General features: G+C 38.3%; 1 protein-coding gene across 2 annotated transcripts in view; it reads left to right on the top strand.

The window, feature by feature from the left end:
- MAGI2 (membrane associated guanylate kinase, WW and PDZ domain containing 2) overlaps positions 1 to 21,003 on the top strand; it is a gene marked incomplete at both ends in the record, with an annotated part of 715,368 nt that overhangs the window by 546,560 nt on the left and 147,805 nt on the right. The window contains 4 exons of one of the 2 annotated variants that reach the window (XM_082279815.1): positions 11,679 to 11,736; positions 18,683 to 18,804; positions 19,426 to 19,554; positions 20,243 to 20,425. In XM_082279815.1, coding sequence (XP_082135941.1) covers positions 11,679 to 11,736; positions 18,683 to 18,804; positions 19,426 to 19,554; positions 20,243 to 20,425 — 492 coding nt within the window. The remainder of the gene's footprint in view (positions 1 to 11,678; positions 11,737 to 18,682; positions 18,805 to 19,425; positions 19,555 to 20,242; positions 20,426 to 21,003) is intronic. The other variant, XM_082279816.1, reaches the window with a different exon arrangement.

The raw sequence follows: 21,003 nt of genomic DNA, 5'->3' as shown, positions 1-21,003 counted from the left end.
TCAATTTTTGTGTTTCATGTTCCTATATTCTGTAGTAACTTCATGGTAGACCATACATCTTTTGGGATAGGTTGTAGGAGAAGCAGTTTGGAGGTCTCTTTTTTTTAAAGAACTTGTTTAAACCTTGATATTTAAGAAGCTGAAGGGACTGGGGTACAGCAAAGAGCAGACATTAAAAGACTGTTGGAAAAAGACACATTCAAATTGAAATTTGTTTATGATGCCACTGAGTTGGTACAGCTTCAATTTGGAGACTTACCTTCAACCATTAAGAACAAATGCAATTAAAATTAATTAATTCAATTTAAATAATCAATTTATATAATATCCATGCAAGGGCATACACCTAAGAAAAGGTTACTTTTTGTTGGAATTAAGTAGATCAGTTGCTGATTCCAAAATTGCATGTATCAGTATCATGAAAGTCAGATGCCTCATCTCTCTGGGCTGATGCTTATGATAAAGGCAGCCATGACTGAGTAACCTGAAAGTCTCCTGACATGCAAATAGTCTATTGTTGCACATGCATGAAAAAAGTGAGCAGACACTCTCTTCTTCCAATAACTTTTTTCCATCTCTCTGTCCCATTTCCATCTTCATGCCGCTAACACAGTATCCTCTCAGTCCTCTTTCTAGTTTTTGGGTTGCTACTCTATTTACTCTTAGGAAGGTTTTACACTGAGAAGGAAGAAAGGAGGGCAAACAGAGTGAAAAATATATGTGTTGTCACTTTTTGTAACATTTCATCACATAAAAATAAAAAATCGTTACTATGAAGATGTAAGATGTACTTTGCTTTCCTTTTATTTTTCTTTCTTCCTACAGCCCTTCTTCCATGTTAGTACATGTCAACATTAGTGAACACTGAAGCATGAAGAAAATCTGGGTAGATCTTTATTGTCTTATTATCGCACACAGTTAAAACTGTTGAAGGAAAAGTGACTTAGAAACCTGATTAGCTTGTCATTGACACAAATCGATGCATTAATTGGACACTACAATTGCAAAGTGCCCTTATGAATGTAAGCACATTGTGGCTGGTAGATTAAAAAAAGGGCCACACAACTGTTTCTCATGCAAAGTTCCTTTCTGATGCTGTCACAGAACCATACTGAGAGTGAGTTTTGGCAGATGGCATTACAATTCAAATAAAGAAAAATAAGCTTATGAATTCATACATATTTCCTTGTCACTCAAATGGCAAGGGATTTTTTAACATAATGTTTAAAGTATGGAGTGACTGTCCCCATAAATATCACTAATACATAATGATGAATAAGTTATAACAAGAAGTTTCAGAAAGCAGTTCCATGCCACCAAAACAGCTTTTTATTGATTGTGGAACAAAGCAAAAAGTAATAAAAAATGGGACTTTTAAAGTTCTCACCCTCTAGAAGACAATGAAGCCACTGAGAAGACAAAACCAGACTCTAATCTTACTTCACTAGCATAAATGAAGAATCGCTGCTTCAGCAGGTGCAGTGTTAACACAAATTTTCCCCAGTGCAATGTAATTTCTGTCATCAATTGTATTGATTTATCTATTTCATCAAATACTATTTAAACAACTACTGTGTCTGCATTACATATATCCAGCCAAGTTCAGAACTGTGAAAACATTATTAAAAGCATGGTAGTCATGGAAACAGATCATATAGAAAGTAGCTTGAGGAGGATTCTTCTATCTTATTGTATAGAACTTCACTGGACACTTGGAAATAAAACATAGAAATGTAAGATGCCTTGTACTAGATCAGAGCACTAGTTTATTTAATCTGCTCTCAGATTTCCATCCAGGGTCAGTATCTGGTGATTCTGAGGCAGTTGCAACTCATCACAAATAAGTAATGTACCTTTGAAATTTTACAGTCTGGGTAGGATAGCTTTTTATTTGTAGACCACCCACAGATAATCAGTTCACTGTAAGCATACAAAGTAGTACTTGGCAATTTTTTTTCACATTATCACTACAGATGCAACATTTTTCTATCTCTTTTTATGCTACATCTATCCATTTGCCTCACTGGCCTGTCAAAATCAAGTAATTGCTATTTGGTGTAGTAACAAGGCAGAAAAAAGCCACCAAGAAACCAAAAAGCATTATTGTATGTACTTTATTTTGAAACATTGACTTGAGACTCTCAAGGCCCAGTGAGAAAAAGGCCATCATGAAACAAATGTTTTCTAATGTTGATTGAAATTTTTAAATAATTGAAATAATTAAAGTTCAGTGTTGTTATTTTTAAAATCATTCAGAAACAAGGCAAAATAACTTGTTTGAGCAGGAAAGATGGTTAGAGGAGATGAGGAAAAAGCAGCTTCCTCCATGCAGAGGAACATCATGTCTGTATGGAGCTCTCCTGAGCAGCTGGCTGATGGAGAGTGTGTGGGGCAGGATCAGAGGAGAGAACAGTAAAGGACACCGTGCTAGGTTGTTGTTACTGATCCCCTGAACAGGGTGAGGAAACATACTTGAAACAACTCAAGAAAGTCTCAGATGACAGATTCTGGCTTCCATGGGGGACTTTAAGCTCCCTGACAGCTGCTGTAGGGGCAACAAGGAAGAAAACAAGCAGGAAACAAGATTTCTGACAGTTTTGGGGAATAAGCTCTTGCTACAGGTATCAGATGAGCCAATGAGAGGTGATGCACACCTGGACCTGTTATGAACTAACAGCAAGAACTAGCAGGAGATGTGATAATCAACAGCAGCTTTAGCTACAGTGACCATGAAACAGTGAAGTTCAAGATGTTGTAGCAGAGGAACTCAAAACACTGGCAGATGTCAGACCCTGACAACGATACGCGGAGTCCTCTGAGAACATTTCTGGACACCTGAATAAGAGCATGCTCTCTTCTTTCCATAACAAGTGATGTCCAGCTACTTCCCAGGACTCAGGGCTTCAAAGCACACATAGCCATTGCTTTGGAAGACAGATGTCATGAAAAAAGATTTTTTCTTCTTCCTTCTCCTTTCTCTTAGCTTTTATTTCTGAGCAGACATCATATGATACATATAATCCCTTTGTCAGTTTGGGTCAACTGTCCAGATTATGTCACTTCCCAAGATCTTGCCCAAACCCAGCCAGCTGGTGAGGGGGGAATGCTGGGGAGACCCCTGTGATGCTGTGCCAGCACTGCTCAGCAGTAGCCAAAACACTGGTGTGTTATCAGCACCTTTCTAGCTACTGGTGCAAAGCACAGCACGGCAGCTGTGGGGAAAGGTAACTCCATCCCATCCACATCTAATGCACTGGGAACAGCTAGTGTGTATTTTACCCACTACAAATCATGCAGTTTGCTGTGCTAAAATTACTGGATCTGTGGATCCAGTTAAAGCAGTGGATGTCATTTATCTTGACTTATTCAAGATTGTTTTTCTGTTGACTGTCACAAAATCTTGTGTATTATATTTAAGACATTAAAAATCTGGGTGGATGGAGAACGGTGCACATAAGTAACTTGTTGGGTGTTGAGGCTTAGAGGGTAGCGGTTAATGGGCCGCACTGTACCTGAATGCCTGTGGAAGAGGAGTATTGCAGCAGCTTATAGATAAATCTGCTCTGTTTGACTCTCAATGTACAGTCTGAAGGAGGCAACAAAGTCAGCTTTGCAGGTGACCCCACAGGGACAAGTCAAGGGCATGGCTGCACTGGGCTCTAGCCAGGCTGGAGGACTGGGCCAGCAGAAACCCTGTGAAATTCAACAAGGACAAATGCAGAGCTCTACACCTGGGCAGGAAGAAAATCTTGAAGCAGTACAGGCTGGGAACTGACTTTTTTAGACTGCATCTGTAATACTGAATCCAGTTTTTGGACCCCATGATGCACAGGAGTTCAGCAGAGGGCAACCAAGACAGGCAAGGGCAGGGGTACTTACCCTGTGAGCAAAGGCTGAGGGTATTCCAGTTTCCCCCTCAGTAAAGTGTGGCACTGAAAACAGCACTGAAATGTGTCATTTGGGTTTCTTACAGAATAATAAACTTTTTAAATTTGTTGTACTAGAGGTTAAGAGGTGAACAGATAACTAAAGTCGTTGAATTTGAGTGACAAAATATCTGGCAGCTTCACATAAAATTTGGTCTGTACTATTAGTAGCTACATACTTTTATATGGATCTTTTTTTTTTAGGTCAGTAGCCAAATTTGAGGGTTTAGGTTTTATAATAACTGTAAATTCAGTAACTCCATAAATTCACAGGGTATGCTGTTAAACATTTAACAGCAAAGGAAAGAATATAAATAAAGTAAGAGACTGAAAAGCAAATACAAGAAAAGCCTAACTTCATGACATCATGCATTTATTAGATAGAAAACACTGGTTTCTAACAAGGCTTAATTGATACAGTCAGTAATGAAATCAGGCACTGAAAGATTTGAACATCCAAAAGATCAAAAAGAGTGTTTCTTTTCAGTCTGTTTTTTTCAAAGTTGAAAGAATATAGCATAAAACAGCTGTGTTAATAAAATTGGTTTCAAAGGCAGGATCTTCCACGTTGGAGCTGTACGTGGCATGAAGCAAATCTGCTGAACTTCAGGAATACAAATTGATAATGCAGCATGCAGTTGATGCACTCAGGGCTCCTGTTCTGCAGGCAAAATGAGTGTGCCAGTGCCAGTCCCTTTTATGTGCCTGGCTGAACCTTGAACCAGCCAGCAGTGCCACCTCAGCTCCTCGGCCCGTGGGCGTGCGTCCACCAGGGCATGCGTTGGGCTCCTCCATCGAGTTGGCATTCTGCAGAAATGCCCCTCATCCTAAAGGGAATTCATTCCTAGCAGTACCCCCTCGGGCTGGTTTAAAGCTATGACCTGTGAGGATAAGAGTTGCAGTGACTCGGTTTATATGTACCCTTTATTATATTAAAAACAAGCAAGTAATTTAACACAGAATTCAGATATTTTACCAAGTGCTTCTTGGAAGCTAATGCACACTGCTGTTTAATTATTCTGAGAAAATCTGGCTGCATTCCTGTCCAGAATTCAATTCTTCCTGTCCAAGAACTTGTAGCTAAAATGTAAGATATCTCTATTTCACCAGCAAAATGCTGGTCACTTTAGTGGGAACTTTGAGATCAACAAGGAGCTGGTTTAAGCTTCTCTCCCCCCAGAAGTCCTGTAATATGAACCAGGCACCTGGCAGAAATAATGCAAGAGTAAGGACAGACAACAAGATAAAAGGATAACAAAATTGATGAAAAAATTATAAAGTTTTAATAATTTTTTTTCAGTGTTTCTGCTTTCTTTAAATCTGTTCTTTATAAATACACAGAGAACAGGATTTTGTAATTTGTTTGAAATCTTTTAACAGAAACGCTTAGCTTTCTCTTGAAAAGGTCCATGGAGAGTACTTTTGACCAGCTTCAGCTATTGCCCACTGACCTTTTGAGCACTGAGTTCCTTATTAAACCTTTATTAAGGAAATCATCTCAGGCACTGCCTACAGTAATCTAGCTAAGTTTTCAACATATAAGTTATTTTGCCCCTTATTTATTTCTAATTGATTGGGGGTTTTAATTTTTATTTGAATGAAAAACTTACAAGCCCTTTATAGACTCTTTTTGATTGAAAAAAAGATCAAAACCAGTAAAACCCCAGTAATTCAGTTAACACTTTTTCACTGTATTAATGCAAATCTTGATTAGCAGTTGCATAGTTCTGAGTGTCAGAGGGATCAAGTACACCTAATGTTAAAAAATATCCCTACTGCTGCCAGTATTTGACTTTGTAACAATGCTGGGAAAAAATATTATTGAATTTATAATAATATTAAGTAATCTACGTTCTACATAATTAATGGTGTAGCATGTCCCAGTAAGCTACACAGAAGGAAGAAGATGGATTTATCAGATGTGAGTGTTACTTAGACATTTATTTCCATTGTGCAAGGAGAAGTTTTGCATAATGACATTTTATTCGTGAGAATAAATTGCGCATGAATGCTTTTTGATTGCGGACAGAACATAAACAGTCATGACTCTGTGAAATTTGCTGATATGGGAATGGCAGTTGGAGAACACAAGCTTCATTGAAATTGAACTTACGTGGCTTGGCTCGGAGGTGGTACATTCCCTAGGTTTTCCAGATCTTACACAAAAGAAATAGTCAGTTTGGGGTTTTTTGTGGAGGTGGAATTGTCAGTCCTACCTTTGTTGTTATTTTTACTGAGAGAGTGAATAATTCAACTTCCAACTTTTTAATCTATTTTTTTTCTCTCCCCACCCACTCAGTGTTACCATAGCATATACCTGTTGATTTGGTTCATTTTTTGAGCTCCAGATGGAATGCACATGGGTGACCTAGCAGAATTCACATAGGTATGGGGGTAGTAGGTTAAGTCATGATTTTTACTGGGCATTGTTATCCTCTCTTTCCTTATGGCAACCTGTATCAGAGGTTTCAGGAGCAGCAGTACAACCACAATATGTTTCATGTCTCAGCTGGACAGTGTGGACTTACACTAACAAAAACATCCAAACCAAGTATCTCCCACCCTGAGCTCCTGAGGGAGCAGCACGGCATGCCAGGAGCAGCATCCACTCCCTGAGAATCTGTGCTGTGCCTTAGGGTGCCTTGTGCATTACAAGCAATGTTTTCTTGTGTAAGCTATGCAGTGAAGAACACTGGTTTAGACTTAGAGATAAGTATTTGCAAAGACTGTATCTCTTAGAGAAACTGGAAGACTGTGACGCTGCATTGGACTGTGGAGCTGCACTGTTTTGTAACTTTTAACCCAACTATTTTGATATCCTTTGTAGTAGGTAACTGACTTGAAACGGCAAAATTGAATTTGAAACAGGGAGAAAGAAAAGATAAGAAGGAAAGCAAGAAACAAGCACAGGCTGTTGAGTGGGAAGATACAGTATTTTTCTGAAAAATCTCCTATATAGGTTAGAAAAGGATTCCTGGCGCATGCCAGGGTGTTAACAAGGCAGGTGAACCAAACTCATGTTGACTTCCACAGCTTCCACATACTTACTGACAGTATTTTCAATAACAGCAGGTATTATATTCTCTTTTTGTCTCTCATGCTATACTCCTTTTAACGATACAAATATTTTGATTGCAGCTGAATCAGGAAGTATGCTCTCATCTTTCTTTCCAGCCTGTCATTGGGGTAGTGACACAATGCTGTCTGTTGTTCTGAAACCTTGAGAAGTTTTTATGACTCTCTTTAACTCAGTTAGCAAATTATAAACTTCAGAAAAATTAATCTCTGGGCCTGATAATATGCTTTTTCATCTTGGCACATTGCGATCCAAAATGTATTCCTTCCTCCATCCCTAGAGAATGTTAAGTGGCACCATTAAAAATCATTCTGAAATGCAACAGCTTTCACAAGGCAGAATAAGAGCATCTGCACCATTAGCATAAGCAGTCTGTGATGAGAAGGCACTACAATTGATTATTAAAGTGACCTGCTTAAATTCATATTCGTCTTTCCTTTTTTTCCTTCTTTCTCTTTTTTTCTTTCTTTCTTTCTTTCTTTCTTTCTTTCTTTCTTGACTTTCATTACCACTGGGCATTTAACTATTAGAAATGCAGTTTCTTCTGAATTAAAAGCTCACCCAGATGGTTACTGAGCAAAGGTAGTTTTGGATGGCTGGTGTGGCTAGATGCTGCTTCTTTTGTAAGGAATAAAGCATGCATTGTGAAAACTGGAGGATACAAACATACCATACAGATTATCTAGCTCCTTTTCATCCACTCATAGTGTCAGAATTGCCAACCACTGCAGAAGCTATTACTAATTTTTAAATGGTGATTTTATAAATATTCCTGAACAGGCCCTGCACTGGATGATAGGAGGATGTTAGATAGTTAAGATTTTTTTTAAAAGGTAGATTTTAAATTTTTTTCCTTCTATACAGAGAAAGCCTTCAGGAGTCAATAGACATGGAGGCCATGAGAGATAGAAGTGTTGAGCTCATGAAGATGAAGATGTCTGTCATATTATAGCACCATATCCATTAACTAGTGCTTGCAAAAATTGTACACAAATGAGCATGCTGATGGTAAAAAATGAATATGAGCTGTAAGATATAGCTCTTTTCCCTATTCACATCATGGTGGCCATCAGCAGTCTCCTTCACTAGTGTTTTACAACAATTCTCTTTTACAAATATTTACTGTTCACTTTCATCCCTAATGATCATCCCTGGGCACAGTGAATCAAAAGGAGAAACCATAGTGCCCTCACCCCTAATCTGGCAAATGCTTAGCTACCTGTTTTATGAAGCACTAAAGTATTTCTGTCCTGTAATCTTTCATTTCAATAGTGAGAAATGGAATAGATGCCACTATTTAATGTAATGAAAAATAATCATGGTGCTCCTGAAAGCTAATGTAGCAGAAGATTCTTCTTATAGAACCTCTGTAGTAAACCACACTCCACTAACCTTATGTGCCATACTCGACAGGCAGGGGCCTGGGGTTTGTGCTCTAGCAATTCTGTTTTACTGGTCAACACAGAATTTTAATTAAACATAGCTTATAGGCTGAATCTTAAGTGGAATAATAAAATTAGAGCATAATCTTACAGGGAGTTTATTATGGTACACAAAGGTAGTCTTGTTTTTCTTTCTTCTGAACGTGTGGCTATCTTATGGTGTTAGATATCAGTGGTTCAATCCATGCATTTAAAAGTGGTTTCTCCTTAGTATGTCCAATTCATTAAATTTTAACAGACTTTTACACTAGTAAATGGAATTTTTCCTTCTCAGTAGTTGTGCCAGTTCATAAATACAATTATTTATTACTTTAGGAAAAAATAGGCCAATAGTTTAATAGTGAGTCCTCAATTATTTCAGATTTTCACAAAAATTTAAAATAAAATAAGTCATCTGCATTCATATACTTTAAGTGTATATACCTACATAAAAATACCTACTTTTAAATTTGGACAAAATATCTACTTTCTTACTTACTTATTTCATAATTGGAAAAAAAAAATGCCTCTACTAATGCAGTTTGGGAGAGCAACCTATGCACGCCTGTGTGTGTATGTATATGGGGATGTGTGTTTGTTTGTGTGTATTTTTATGTACAGGTTTTACTGGGACCCATCTGACTTTTTCTCTAAGGAGATGTAATTTTAGATGGACAGATATGAAAGCAATATTAAGTTAAATCAGGGAAGAAAACTTTGCAAGGTTACATAAAAACAAAATGTACTAATAGTACTTAAGCTAATACTTTATATTCATTCTGTGTCATATTGTTTAGTAAGAGCATCATTTTTCACAGCAGATTTTTGCCTTGTTTATCATGCATGAGTTGGCAATGAAACTTACTGTAGGGGCAGTACAGGATTTGTGCATCAGCTGATTTCTTTTGTGAATATTTATGGATACATTACACAGTCTTGTTCCAAGATAGACAGGACTTTGCAAGAGCCAGTGTAGGGTGACTCACCTCATTTTGCTCAAGTTCTGTGAAGGTCTGGAAAGAGCATCACCAGGGCTTTCTAATGCTTAGAGCCTTGACACACCAGTGACGTGCCCCTGCAACAAAGCAAGTCAGCAGCTCCTGGGCTGCCTTGCAGAGCATCACCAGCAAATCAATGAAATGATTCTGCCCCTCTAGTCAGCACAGGTGAGACACAGCTGGAGTATTGGATCCAGGGCTCCCAGTACAGAAGAGACATGGACATAGAGGAGAGAGTCCAGTGAATGGCCGCTAAGGTGATGAAGGGACTGGAGCATCCCTCCTATGAAGAAAGGCTTAGAGACCTGGGAGTGTTTGACCTGAAGAAGTGAAGGTTCAAGGGAAATTTTATCAATTTAAATAAATACATGAAGGGAGGTGCAAGGACAGAACCAGGCTCTTTGCAGGGGTGTGGCAACAGGACAGGAGGCAAAAAGCACAGAGTTACCCAGAAAGGTTGTGGAGTCTCCATCCTTGGACATATTCAAGCATTGATTGAAGGTGGTCCTGAGCAATCTGATCTGGATGATTCTGCTTTGAGCAGAGGGCGTGGGCTAGACAACATCCAAAGCTCCCTTCCAACATCAACCATTCTGTAATTCTGTGACCTGCTTATGCTGCATTTATTCCTCTGAAGTGACAATAACAAAATAGCCCTGACAAAAGCAGTTCAGAGTGTGGACTTAGGAAGGTTTCAAAGCTAACAATATTCTAAGAATAATAGGAAAAATTGAATATCAACATTAAGCCTTCTGCTAAAAACTGGCGTTTCTCATCTGCCTCTCTCTGGCAGAGGGTTGTATCCTTCAATGCAGGGTTGGAATATGCTGAGCAGAAACATCCCCTGGGGGCAATGTGACATGAAGACCACAGTAGTTTAAACAGGTTCACTCAAGAAAGTATCAGCTATTACAGATGCATTTAAAGGAGAAGTAACAAGCAGAGATTAACATTGCCATTTAACCCTTTAGCCTCCCTTTTGCCACTCAGGTTTTACTTTCCTACTTGCCTCTTTGAGCATGTCAATATTGTCTATTCATATTGTCAGTGAAAAAAAAAAGCTCAAGTCATCCAGGAGTGCTTCTTTATGTCCAGTTTAATGGCTGTTCAATATGATCTACATCAGTTCTGTTCTGTCTAGTTCAGTAGTTATTGTCTCCAAAAAGTTACTTTAAAATAGCGCAACCGAGTTTAAAAACAAAAAAAAAATCTGAGATAAGGAATTCCAGAATCAAATGTCCTTATAGAATCTCATTACCACTCCCCATACATCGTGTCATACTCTTTAACTGCACAGAAATCAACAGCTGTGCATGATGGGAATGCCCATCCTTTTGTGAGTCTCTTCCATCAAAGTCGCCACATCTGGCACTGAGGTTTTTTACTCTGTTCATGTCAGCCAAGATACTTGTTGCCTCTGTCTGGTGCCTTTGAAACACAAGATGAAATTCTGTTGGCAGTATAATAATTTTTTAAGCATTCAGTGTGAGTGATAATAAAATAAGTATGGATGTACATGAATATATATGTGGCAGTTTGGTTATAAATGAAGGCAGATTGATTTTCAAGATTATTGAATTAATATTTATAACATTTTGATTGTTAAGACCAGAATGTTTTAGGGATCTCTGTTCTGCAAAATGTAGTTAGCTTTATGTCCAGAGGATGCTACTGTATCTTATTTTGGTTTGTACTTTCATGTACTGCTCTGCACTCCAATGTTCCTGATATATAACTAAACTTTGGAACAGGATGCCTTTGGAGACTCTGGAATTGCCATCAGTAAGACGAATGGTGTAAACATTTCAGTATACTTACTGTACTTATATAGCAGGAGAAAAGCTCTTTTTGTTCTTTCTACACCAACTTTTCCAGGATTCCTAAGAAAAAAAGCTCAAAAAGCAAAATAATTTTTTTTGTGTGTACCTATTTGTGAAAATAGAATGCCCTCACTTCCTCTGGCAGTGATGTCACACAAGATGTGCTACAGTTGTTGGCTGGTACAACTGTTGGAACAATAAAGTTCAACCAAAATGTGTTGCTTTAGAGACTGAGAGCTGGTTTTGCATGCAAATTTCCAAGTTACTGCTACTTTTGGCTGCCATGGGGTGTGTTCAAGATTTGGCATTTGCTTTGGTCACTGTATCTAATTTCACTATTATTTCCCTCAACACCCAGCAAAGATCCACAATTTTTTTATTAGAAATCTAGCATTCTGTAATGCATTTACTGAGAGAGATAACTCTTTGTTTTTCAGAGCTTCCATATGGCTGGGAGAAAATTGATGATCCCATTTATGGCACTTATTATGTTGAGTAAGTTCCCAAGTTCAATATTAAGTTCCTATTAATATGTCATAAACTAATACTAGCACCTTCTGCAATGCTCAGCCTGGCAAGGAATGGGTACAATTACTTGACATGTTAAACTAGGGGTATACCAGGAATTCTCAGTCATGAATGCAGCTAATGTATCCAGATACATTCAAAGTGTCCCAATCAGTGACTCAGGCATTCAGTCACTCTCTTTATGCAGGGTCTGGTTTCACGGTACCATTCCAGCTGATACTTGTACAAAGAACATATTCATTAAATAGATGTTGCATTTTCTATGTAAGCTTTGAATATCCAGCAAGATATAAATCTTGTTAATCAATGAATAGAGCAAAGCATACTCATTTTAGCTCAGTTAAGATCCTTTTCTGGAGAGTCCTCAGTTGCTGCAAATCAGGTGTTTATACTGTTTGCACCAGAAGTCAAGTTGCTTATAGGCTGCATATAAAATTTTAGGGATGTTGTGGTTTATCTTGTATTTAAAAATGCAGCTGAAAAGAATATAAATTCTATTTTCAAAGGACAATCCTTGCTTTCATTTTCTTCAGATTATATTTTAGTCATGAAACAAGAAAAAAAAAAAAAGACACCTTATTCCTCTGTGCAAAGGCCAACAAAATGCTTTTGTTTGAAGTAATGGTAGAACCTGGTCACTTTGTGCATAAAATAAGTAAATCTGAGAGATGAGTTCCTCTGCTTTTTAATTTAGCACAGTGAATGAGACTTATGCAAAGTAAATCTAAATTCAGATTGTGGTACTTGTTCAGGAGTCAGTTCTCACTCTGCTCTCTACAGACAGTATGCAGGAGAGAAGAGAGAAAACCACTCCTGTCACTGTGCAGACAGCACTTGAAAGGTTGAGAAACAACTATCCATTTGTGCCTTTTATTAAACAAGAGAGATCTTTAGAGAATATGGCCCCTGACCTAAAATGTCAGTTTCAAACCCTGACACTCAAGCAGTATATTCATCTAGTTGTTTCATAGAAAATAGAAAATTTCCTTTGTGTGTAATATTATTAATTTGGTCTCTTGAATCCATACCAACACACTGACTGCAGGATTGCCCTGGACAGGCATTGGGGATGCAGCTTTTCCACATTTCAGGATATGCTGCTGTTAGCATGCCAGGGTTCAGGTGTGCAGGGAGATCAAAAATTCATCTGATTTCTGGAGGTCTAGAAGACATAAGATGCCCCTTTCTTACCTGCTGCCACAGCAGCAGCTTGTGGATGCCCATGCATGTTCCTCAGCCTTCTACAAAGCAAACAAACAACTGAAAGTGGTGTTTGGTCACTGCTCTGCTGACTCCTTCTGTCCCATTCTCCAAATGCCAGAGCACCTGCTCTTCTTCCTTGTCACCAGCTTGCTTCCTGCCCTCAGGTGAAAGAGCCAGCAGCCCCATCTACTTTGCTGCTCAGCTCAAGTCACCTTAGTCAGTCCAGATTCAACCAAAAAGATAAGTTTTGAAGTCCCTACTAATACCATTAAATTACTCCCCCTTGTAATGCCTGAGTTCTTTTATGATGTCCCCAGGTAGATAGAGGCTGCAGTTCTCATATCATTTTGTACTTAACCCCCCCACAAAGATTTCTGCACATGCAATTATGCAGCTGCTGGGTGTAAGTGAGGCTTCTCTCCCAGTGGTTTTTAGTGTATTTTGGGGTGTAACAGGTGCTGTGCAATTTCTGTGCATTAATCTCTTACTGAGACTCCGCTTGGTTGTTAGTGCAGCCCAAGGCATTCTGGCACCAGCAAGGTTCACACTCCACTGCAGAGTCAGAAAAGGAACAAGTATTTACCTGCATTTTGTGTCCAACCACAGGTAAACAGACACAAGGCACCAGGCCCAGATGTTATTGTGCAATTACATATTTTGAGGCTGTTAGTGTGAAATTTATTAATCCTACCACAGATAAGATTCGTGGACAGATACATCAAAACTACTGCAGTCTCAGAGGTTTTTAGAAGTGGAATGGATGCTCATGGTATGGCATTGAAACTGCAGCCCTGCTAAATTCACATGGAATTTTATAGCCAGTAAAATGCAGCTGTAGTTTAATTTGCTGTCTGAGCTCAATAAGTTTGAAACAAAGATTGCTTTCCATTTTTGCCTGCTAAAATATATAACAGTCACAGCTTTTTTATTACCAGTATTCAACAGATGAGTTCATTTTTAACTAGATATAATCAGATTACAATAAACTCTGTTAATTATGTCATAAAAGTAGGTAAATTATGAAAAGCAAGATTACAAACCAAACTTCCACACATTCAGGTCCAGTCCAAGTTTACATGCAGGCCTACAAAATCCTCATGAAAGAAGGGCTTGTGCTCTGCTCACTGAGATACTTCTATGCCATGGGAAGTATGTAAGGATGAGCAATGAGGCAGACAGGCTCCATTTCACCTTACAAGGAGCAGCCATGTTCAGCTCAAATATTCTGAGACCAGAGAAAAAGCTAAAAAAGAAAACAAACCAAAACAAAGAAACTTAAAACTCTTGCTAGTCGAGTTGATAAAGACTAATCACAATGTATTTGCAAATTCTGTTAAAAAAAAAGGTCTCCAATATAACTACCTCTCTTAATCATGCATTAATGTAGGTGTGAGATATTATTATAATTTTCATTTGCTTTGTTATGCAGGTCCAGACTTCATTTGTAATGTGTAGATGTTTGACATAAATGAGAAGTGTTTGCTAATATGTTTGTTAACTTTCATGCAATCTGGTCTTAATCTGTAAACTAAGAACTAACAGCACTGAGCTGTGCAGGGCTGTGGAGAGAAAATAGTCATTAGAGTGCGCTGGGTCTTTCGGGATTCTAATTGCCAAAAAATTGTTTCCCTCTTTAGGGATGATTAAGTACAACACAGAGCTCAATTTCCAGGCATGGGCTCTTTAATAGAACAGCTAAATTAGCCATACAGGCATTTACTCTGGAAAAATGTACCTCCTTGACTTACAACTTCTGACAACAATCTGTTACTACTCAAATAGAAAAAGTTATCTCAGGTCTTTTTGTCATTATAAAGTGTTATCAACTGAAAAATGTGAATAGAAACAGTAGATAGGCACTAATATGTTATGCATTAGAATATCCATTTTATAGGCATCCTGATCCCCAGAATTACTTTGTTGGGTAATAGGCAACAATTTCAAAAGCTATAGGAAAAACTGAAAAAACCCCCCACCCCATATATTAAAGTAGCTAAGAAAAGCAGATAGATTAAACTCCTTCTACTGGTGCACATGCTCTGACCTGCTACCATTGTGTCAGAGCTCAGTACCTTGACCATCAAGTAAAATCTACAAATTAGGCACTACAGCCCACACATCTCCTAAGGATGTGCTGCAGTTGTCTTAAGTGCATCGAACCTGAAGCTTATCATAAAAACAACTTAGCCTGGCCCCACTGACTGATGAGAGGGTGGAACTGTGTCTGTGTCTTATAGGCTGGCTGGTGGTGGTGGTACCTCTTCATCACACAGAGACAGTAGTTTGACTTCACAGGTAAATGCAGCCCAAAAGCACATCCTGTCTCTGAGGGTTTGTCTCCGGTTAAGACACAGTGAGCTAACAGGGGCCAGCAGCACCAGCCACTCCTTCTGTGCACAGACACAACGGCACTAGAAGAAAGTTGTTGGATTAGTCTTTGGATTAGGCTTTTAGATTTAATATATATCGTATAAAATAAAGGAAGAAAATTTAAGTTAGAATTGTTCACTGAATTAGAGCCTATGGGAAATGAGCAATACATTTTGGTTGCCATCCAAAATCTGTTTTAACCACAAAAGCACTTATTTGTAACCATCTCTAAAACTCTCATTTGGCTTGTCTTATGAAGGCCGAGTCTAGTAATACATATTTTGTATGCTGTTGAAGTAGCTAGATGAAAAGCTAGAATGTCCTTTAAAGAGAATTACTTAGCTTAATAACTTCTTTCTCAAGTAAACTCATCAGGAACACATTTTCTGATTTAGCCATGAAGCTGTATAGCACTTAAAATTGCATAAAAGAGATGTGTTTCAGTATCATCAGTCTAGGAGCATAGTATAGTATTACTGACTGATAAAAATGACTGATTACCAGTATAATTTTCTTTTCTTTGACTCATCTTGGACACAATATTTAATGCAGGTTTTTTTAAATTAGTTGGAAATTTCACATTGTGCTTTTGAGACTGCACACTACCATAAAACAGTCAAAAGATGGATATAAGTTGGAGCTTAGAATTATTAAAGTTGCACCAACAACATGAGGTGCTTCAAGTACCTCTTTCAGTCTTCCTATCTGATCTGATAGGACAAAATGTCATTTTCAAGATACTTGTTATCAAAGACATTTCTGTGTAAATGCACCAAACCACAACTTAAACTCTGCCTAGAAACTGTAGGTAGGCAGTAGAAAACAGATTCTAGCTGTGATGTCAGTACCACAGTAATTAATCTTTCTTGAGCCATGAGCCCATCTGATATTAGCTAAAATCCCAACTTCTTTTATATCACAGAACTACATATAAGTTGAAACCTAGGCCTGCAAGGGCCCTCCTGCAGCTCTGAGATGTGCCCTGCAATTATAACATGGAACTAAGCACTGAATAAAGAGCTGGAGTGTAATCTTGGATATCCATTACATCTGCATGATGTGGCAAAAAGAGCCATGAGAAACCTAAGCTCTTGTGGAGGGCAGCTGGAGAACAGGACAGGATACTTTAGAGCCCCTAAAGTAAGAGATGATCCCTCTGTTGAAGCAATTAACCCACTGTGTAACAACCCTAGTTTTGACCTTATGAAATGCTAACATAAAACAAGCTAGATATTGTACTCCATATCTCCTACTGGGAGCTGTTTTCTAACTTCAGGCTTCTCCTGTGAGAAGCCTACAGAACTGAAGTCTGAAATCCTGGCATCTTTAATACATTCTAGTATTTACTTCCAAATATATTCATAGAAGCAATTATATATCAGAATTAATTCTGCTTGAATAAAAAGCTAAAACTCCTTTGATCTTCTATAACAGAAGATTCTATTTCACTGGTCTTCCTGTAAAACCTTTCACATAGATTCATTTCATTTGATCATGGGTGCTCAGAACTTCATGTAGTATTTCAGTTTCATCACTGTCTTGTTTAAAGGCAAAAGCAGTATTTCCTGTACAATATGGAAATACGTCATATGATAAGCACATCACATAATTACTTTTTTCATGCTTATGTTAGTAGTTCATTATTACCTTATTTAATGCATGTAAGTCTTGCTTTCTCCATTTTTAACTTGTAAAGCTTTTCTTCCTTTCATCATAAGTTTCTAGGTTTGCAGTAGAATAAGGTGCTGAAGACCCTAACAATTACTAGAAATAACAGAAAGCAAAAGTCTAGGAAAGTAGTGCCTACAATCTTAAACAGCCTATCTGAAGAAGGAAAGAAATGAGAGGAACTTTGTCTGCAACATAGACCAAAATTTACTGAAAACTATTAATCAAAATTTTAGAGTATGAGAATGTTAACAGCCACTTGAATGAGTTACAGTCATGTGAACAAAGTATCACCTTCAGGATTTATCACATTTACTTCATCTCATTAAATCAAATATTCTTTTACATGACTGAAAGTCTTTTCATTTCATTAACACTAGCCACTAAATCCTATTTTGCAAGTGTATTGCACTCCCACAGGACTTGCTGCATTTCTTCTACCTCCCTTCCTAATGGCAATTACACTTAATTTGTTTGAAGCGGTGGTAGGATCAGAATCTCAAAGGACCTGAAAGGTGCTTAATGTGGCATAAAAGGTCATTTCAGTGTAAAAAAAGAGAGACCCTTTTAGGATCTTGGAGTTTTGAAAGTTCCCAGGTCACCTGTCCAAGTGCTTAAAGCCCATGATTGGGATTGGATTTTGAGAAGACCTCAGTAGATAGTAGCCCAGTGACAACAAATAAGGAGTGACATAAGCCTTCCCTTCTGCACATATGTATTTGTTTCCCCAGAACAGTGTTTGAAGCACAAGCCCCTTCTCTTTGTTGTGATTCTGTTGTGATCATCTTGCAGATTTGTTCCGTGCAGCCTACTACTTTTGCCTCCTTCAGAAAACATGCAAAACTTATCCCAGGACAAGACTGTAAGATTGCTCAGTGACTGATAAGATGTGTGCTTTAAAGAATTAAAATCAAGGATATGGTGACAGTATGTACTAAACATCATAGTTCTAAACACAATGCAGAAAAATAGTGGTGTAATGACAGAGATGTACTTAATGAGCTGTAGTAGGAAATGTAAATCATCAAGAAAAAATGTGTATACTAACTTTTCTTGTGTTTCATATATGATCTATGTAGTTCTAATCTAACTTAGTTTCTGCATCTGATTTTTCTGTGCAGCTGAGCAGATACGCACCACAGTATTAAAAATGAATAATCTTCAATTTATTACCTATGTTAGATTTATTTCTAAGTTACCATCATAAAAGCACTCTGTGTTCTAGGCTTTTCTTCTTCTGTAAGTGTGTCAAGTGATTGAATAATTTTGCTTACAACCAATTGATTATAATGCACAAAAATGGTTGAGATCCTTTGAATCATACACAGAACAGTTGTCATGCTGAAGACATGAAAAGCTGTTGCTGTAGCATGTTTCAGCAGTGCTGCTGTTGAATTTGCAGTCCCATGGATCAAAAGCATTTGTCTGTAGCAGAGTGTATTGAAGTGATAGGATGATGCTCACTGCTGTTCATTACACAGGGCACTGGTTGTATATTCTCATCCCCAATGAAATTCTGTGAAATGTAAGGGACACACTCAGGCCCATTGGGGGTCCATCATGGTTTCGCTCTCTAACCACACATGCATTAGCCACATACAGCACCCTACTGTGAAAATTATCATTTTACCCAACTGAACCCGGTTTTTAATCAAAACCAAATTTTTTCCAGCCACATAAATAGAAGAACTCAATTTGAAAACCCTGTCCTAGAAGCAAAAAGGAAGCTACAGCAGCATAACATGCCCAACGCAGAACTTGGAACAAAGCCTATGCAGGCCCAAGGTTTCCGAGGTACAGTACTATGTCAGCTATCTTAGTTAAGATGAAAGATCCTGCTCTTCTGTTTATGTGACAATGATTTTGTCATAGGCTGATTAAAAGAGTAGTGTTGCCAATTCTCGAAAGGTTATCACCTGTATCTTAGCAATTTTCTCCCTTAAGATGTCCAGATTCCATTAGTTGCAGGACTGATGAGCCAACTAAAACCTTCAGAGGTGCAGAGAAAAAACAGAAAAGTTGAATCTAGTATTTCCTAAAGGCTGAGAAACTGAAAGCACAATAAGACTCCCAAAGTAATTTTCTCAATAAAATCATAAATTCTGTTCCTGAGAATGTATGACTCTCTCTTGAGCACCCGAGGTTGGCAATACTGAAATACTTAATTGTACTTTCTCTAAATTACTCTTAATTGATGTTTGGTATGTTTCTAAGCTAGCTCATCTAGCAAGTATCAATTAAGTTAAAAGCCTCAAGCACAGTGTTACAGGAGTTTACAAGAATGCAGCCATTTGGTAACATAAAAACTAAAGCGCTCAAAATGAGCTGTAAAAGAGCAAACAGTACTGGTATAGACAAATTAATTTTAATGTAAGGTTACAGTCAGAGAATGAGGCTTGTTCTCCTTTGTAACAGTAGAAAGCTCCTCATCAACCTTACCTAGACCCAAATTTGCCCGCCTGCGCCCTGCTCCCAAGAGGTGCCATAGCGTGAATGACCTGTCGCAGGGCCGGCGCGACCCCGCCGGGGCACGCGCGCTCTATGGTACGTCCCCGCTGCCGCCAGCCCCACCGCCCTGGGACCGGCTGGGGTCACAAACTCCGCACCTTCCCCAGCCCCCCTCACCGAATGCGGCACAGGAGAGAAGCATGGGGAGCCACCAGCACCCACACTGCACCCCGAGGCACGCAAGGAGGGGACACAAAGCTTGCACTGCAGTCCATGTGTGTCACTTGTTGGATGTCTAAAGCCCGTGTGTTTGGAGAGGAAAGCTCACCTAATATTTAGCCCTTCTTGGTAACAAATGCAATGAGATACTCAGAGGGGATATTTTCCTCATTGTGGTTGGGAGGGAAATTATGAAGGACGTATTACTTGGTAGACAAAGCTGAATTTATAGGTTAGGAAAGAGGTTTTTAAATTACCTCACAGATCAGTTTTATTGTTGTAATTATTTTAGCCACACAATATCCACTTCTAAATGGATTTCTAATATCAAAGGATATTTATATCTCTTCATTTATGGCTGATCTGCCATAGATAAGAAATATGTTTTAAGCTTTGTATTAGTACAAGAACTCACAAATATTTTTTCCTGGAATGCCTGCACTCTTTATTTTCTTGTCTTTGATACACTGTCACTTGGTTGCAGTCAGTATTGTTATCTGATGTCTCTGCTGTGTTATGACTAGATCAGAACTTTTGTCTTTCTTGTTTGTGTTGACTGATGTAGAAAAACCACTCTTCACTCGTGATGCATCACAGCTGAAGGGGACTTTCCTCAGCACAACTCTTAAGAAAAGCAACATGGGTTTTGGATTTACCATCATTGGTGGGGACGAACCGGATGAGTTTCTTCAGGTGAAGAGTGTAATTCCTGATGGGCCTGCAGCACAAGATGGGAAAATGGAAACAGGTAATTATGAAGGTTCCTCTGTTCTTTTATATAAGAAATAGAATGAGAAATAGATTTCTGAGTCTCACTCTCTCTGTGAATGCATACATTTTCCATTTGACTTTCTGTGTTAATATGTAGAAAAGGTAAGTTTCTTGGTAAAACTTTCTTGTAACTTTTCTTTCTAATAAATGCCAAGTAGCTTATTTTTCCCATTTCCCAATATTTTAAGGGAGGAAAGATCTCTGCATTTTCCTAGGTAAAGATGGGATACAGTTTATAAGCTGTTTTTACTTGAGGGAAGTCTGCGTGGAAAGAAAAGAGAGAGAGAGAACACAGACTACTAAGTGCAAATTTATTTCTTTAGAAAGGATGGTTTTGCAAAATAATCAGTTGAGTCTGATCCAATACTGTTCTCATTAGAACCATCACAAGAGTTTTCAGTGTGGCATATGGACACATAGGCATTTTTGTCCTATTAATAAAGAATCTGTGAAAATTCATGAAATAAAAGAAACTTCTCTGAAGAGCTTTAAAGCTGCTCTGAAGATCTGGACCACCACTGCAAGCATTTTCATGTTCACAGATTGATAAAGATT

This window comes from Coloeus monedula (assembly GCF_965178545.1).
Source record: "Coloeus monedula genome assembly, chromosome: 4".
In the NCBI taxonomy this organism is placed as follows: domain Eukaryota; kingdom Metazoa; phylum Chordata; class Aves; order Passeriformes; family Corvidae; genus Coloeus; species Coloeus monedula.
Note: the sequence above shows the minus strand (reverse complement) of the source record. Positions and strands in the feature narration are given on the sequence as shown.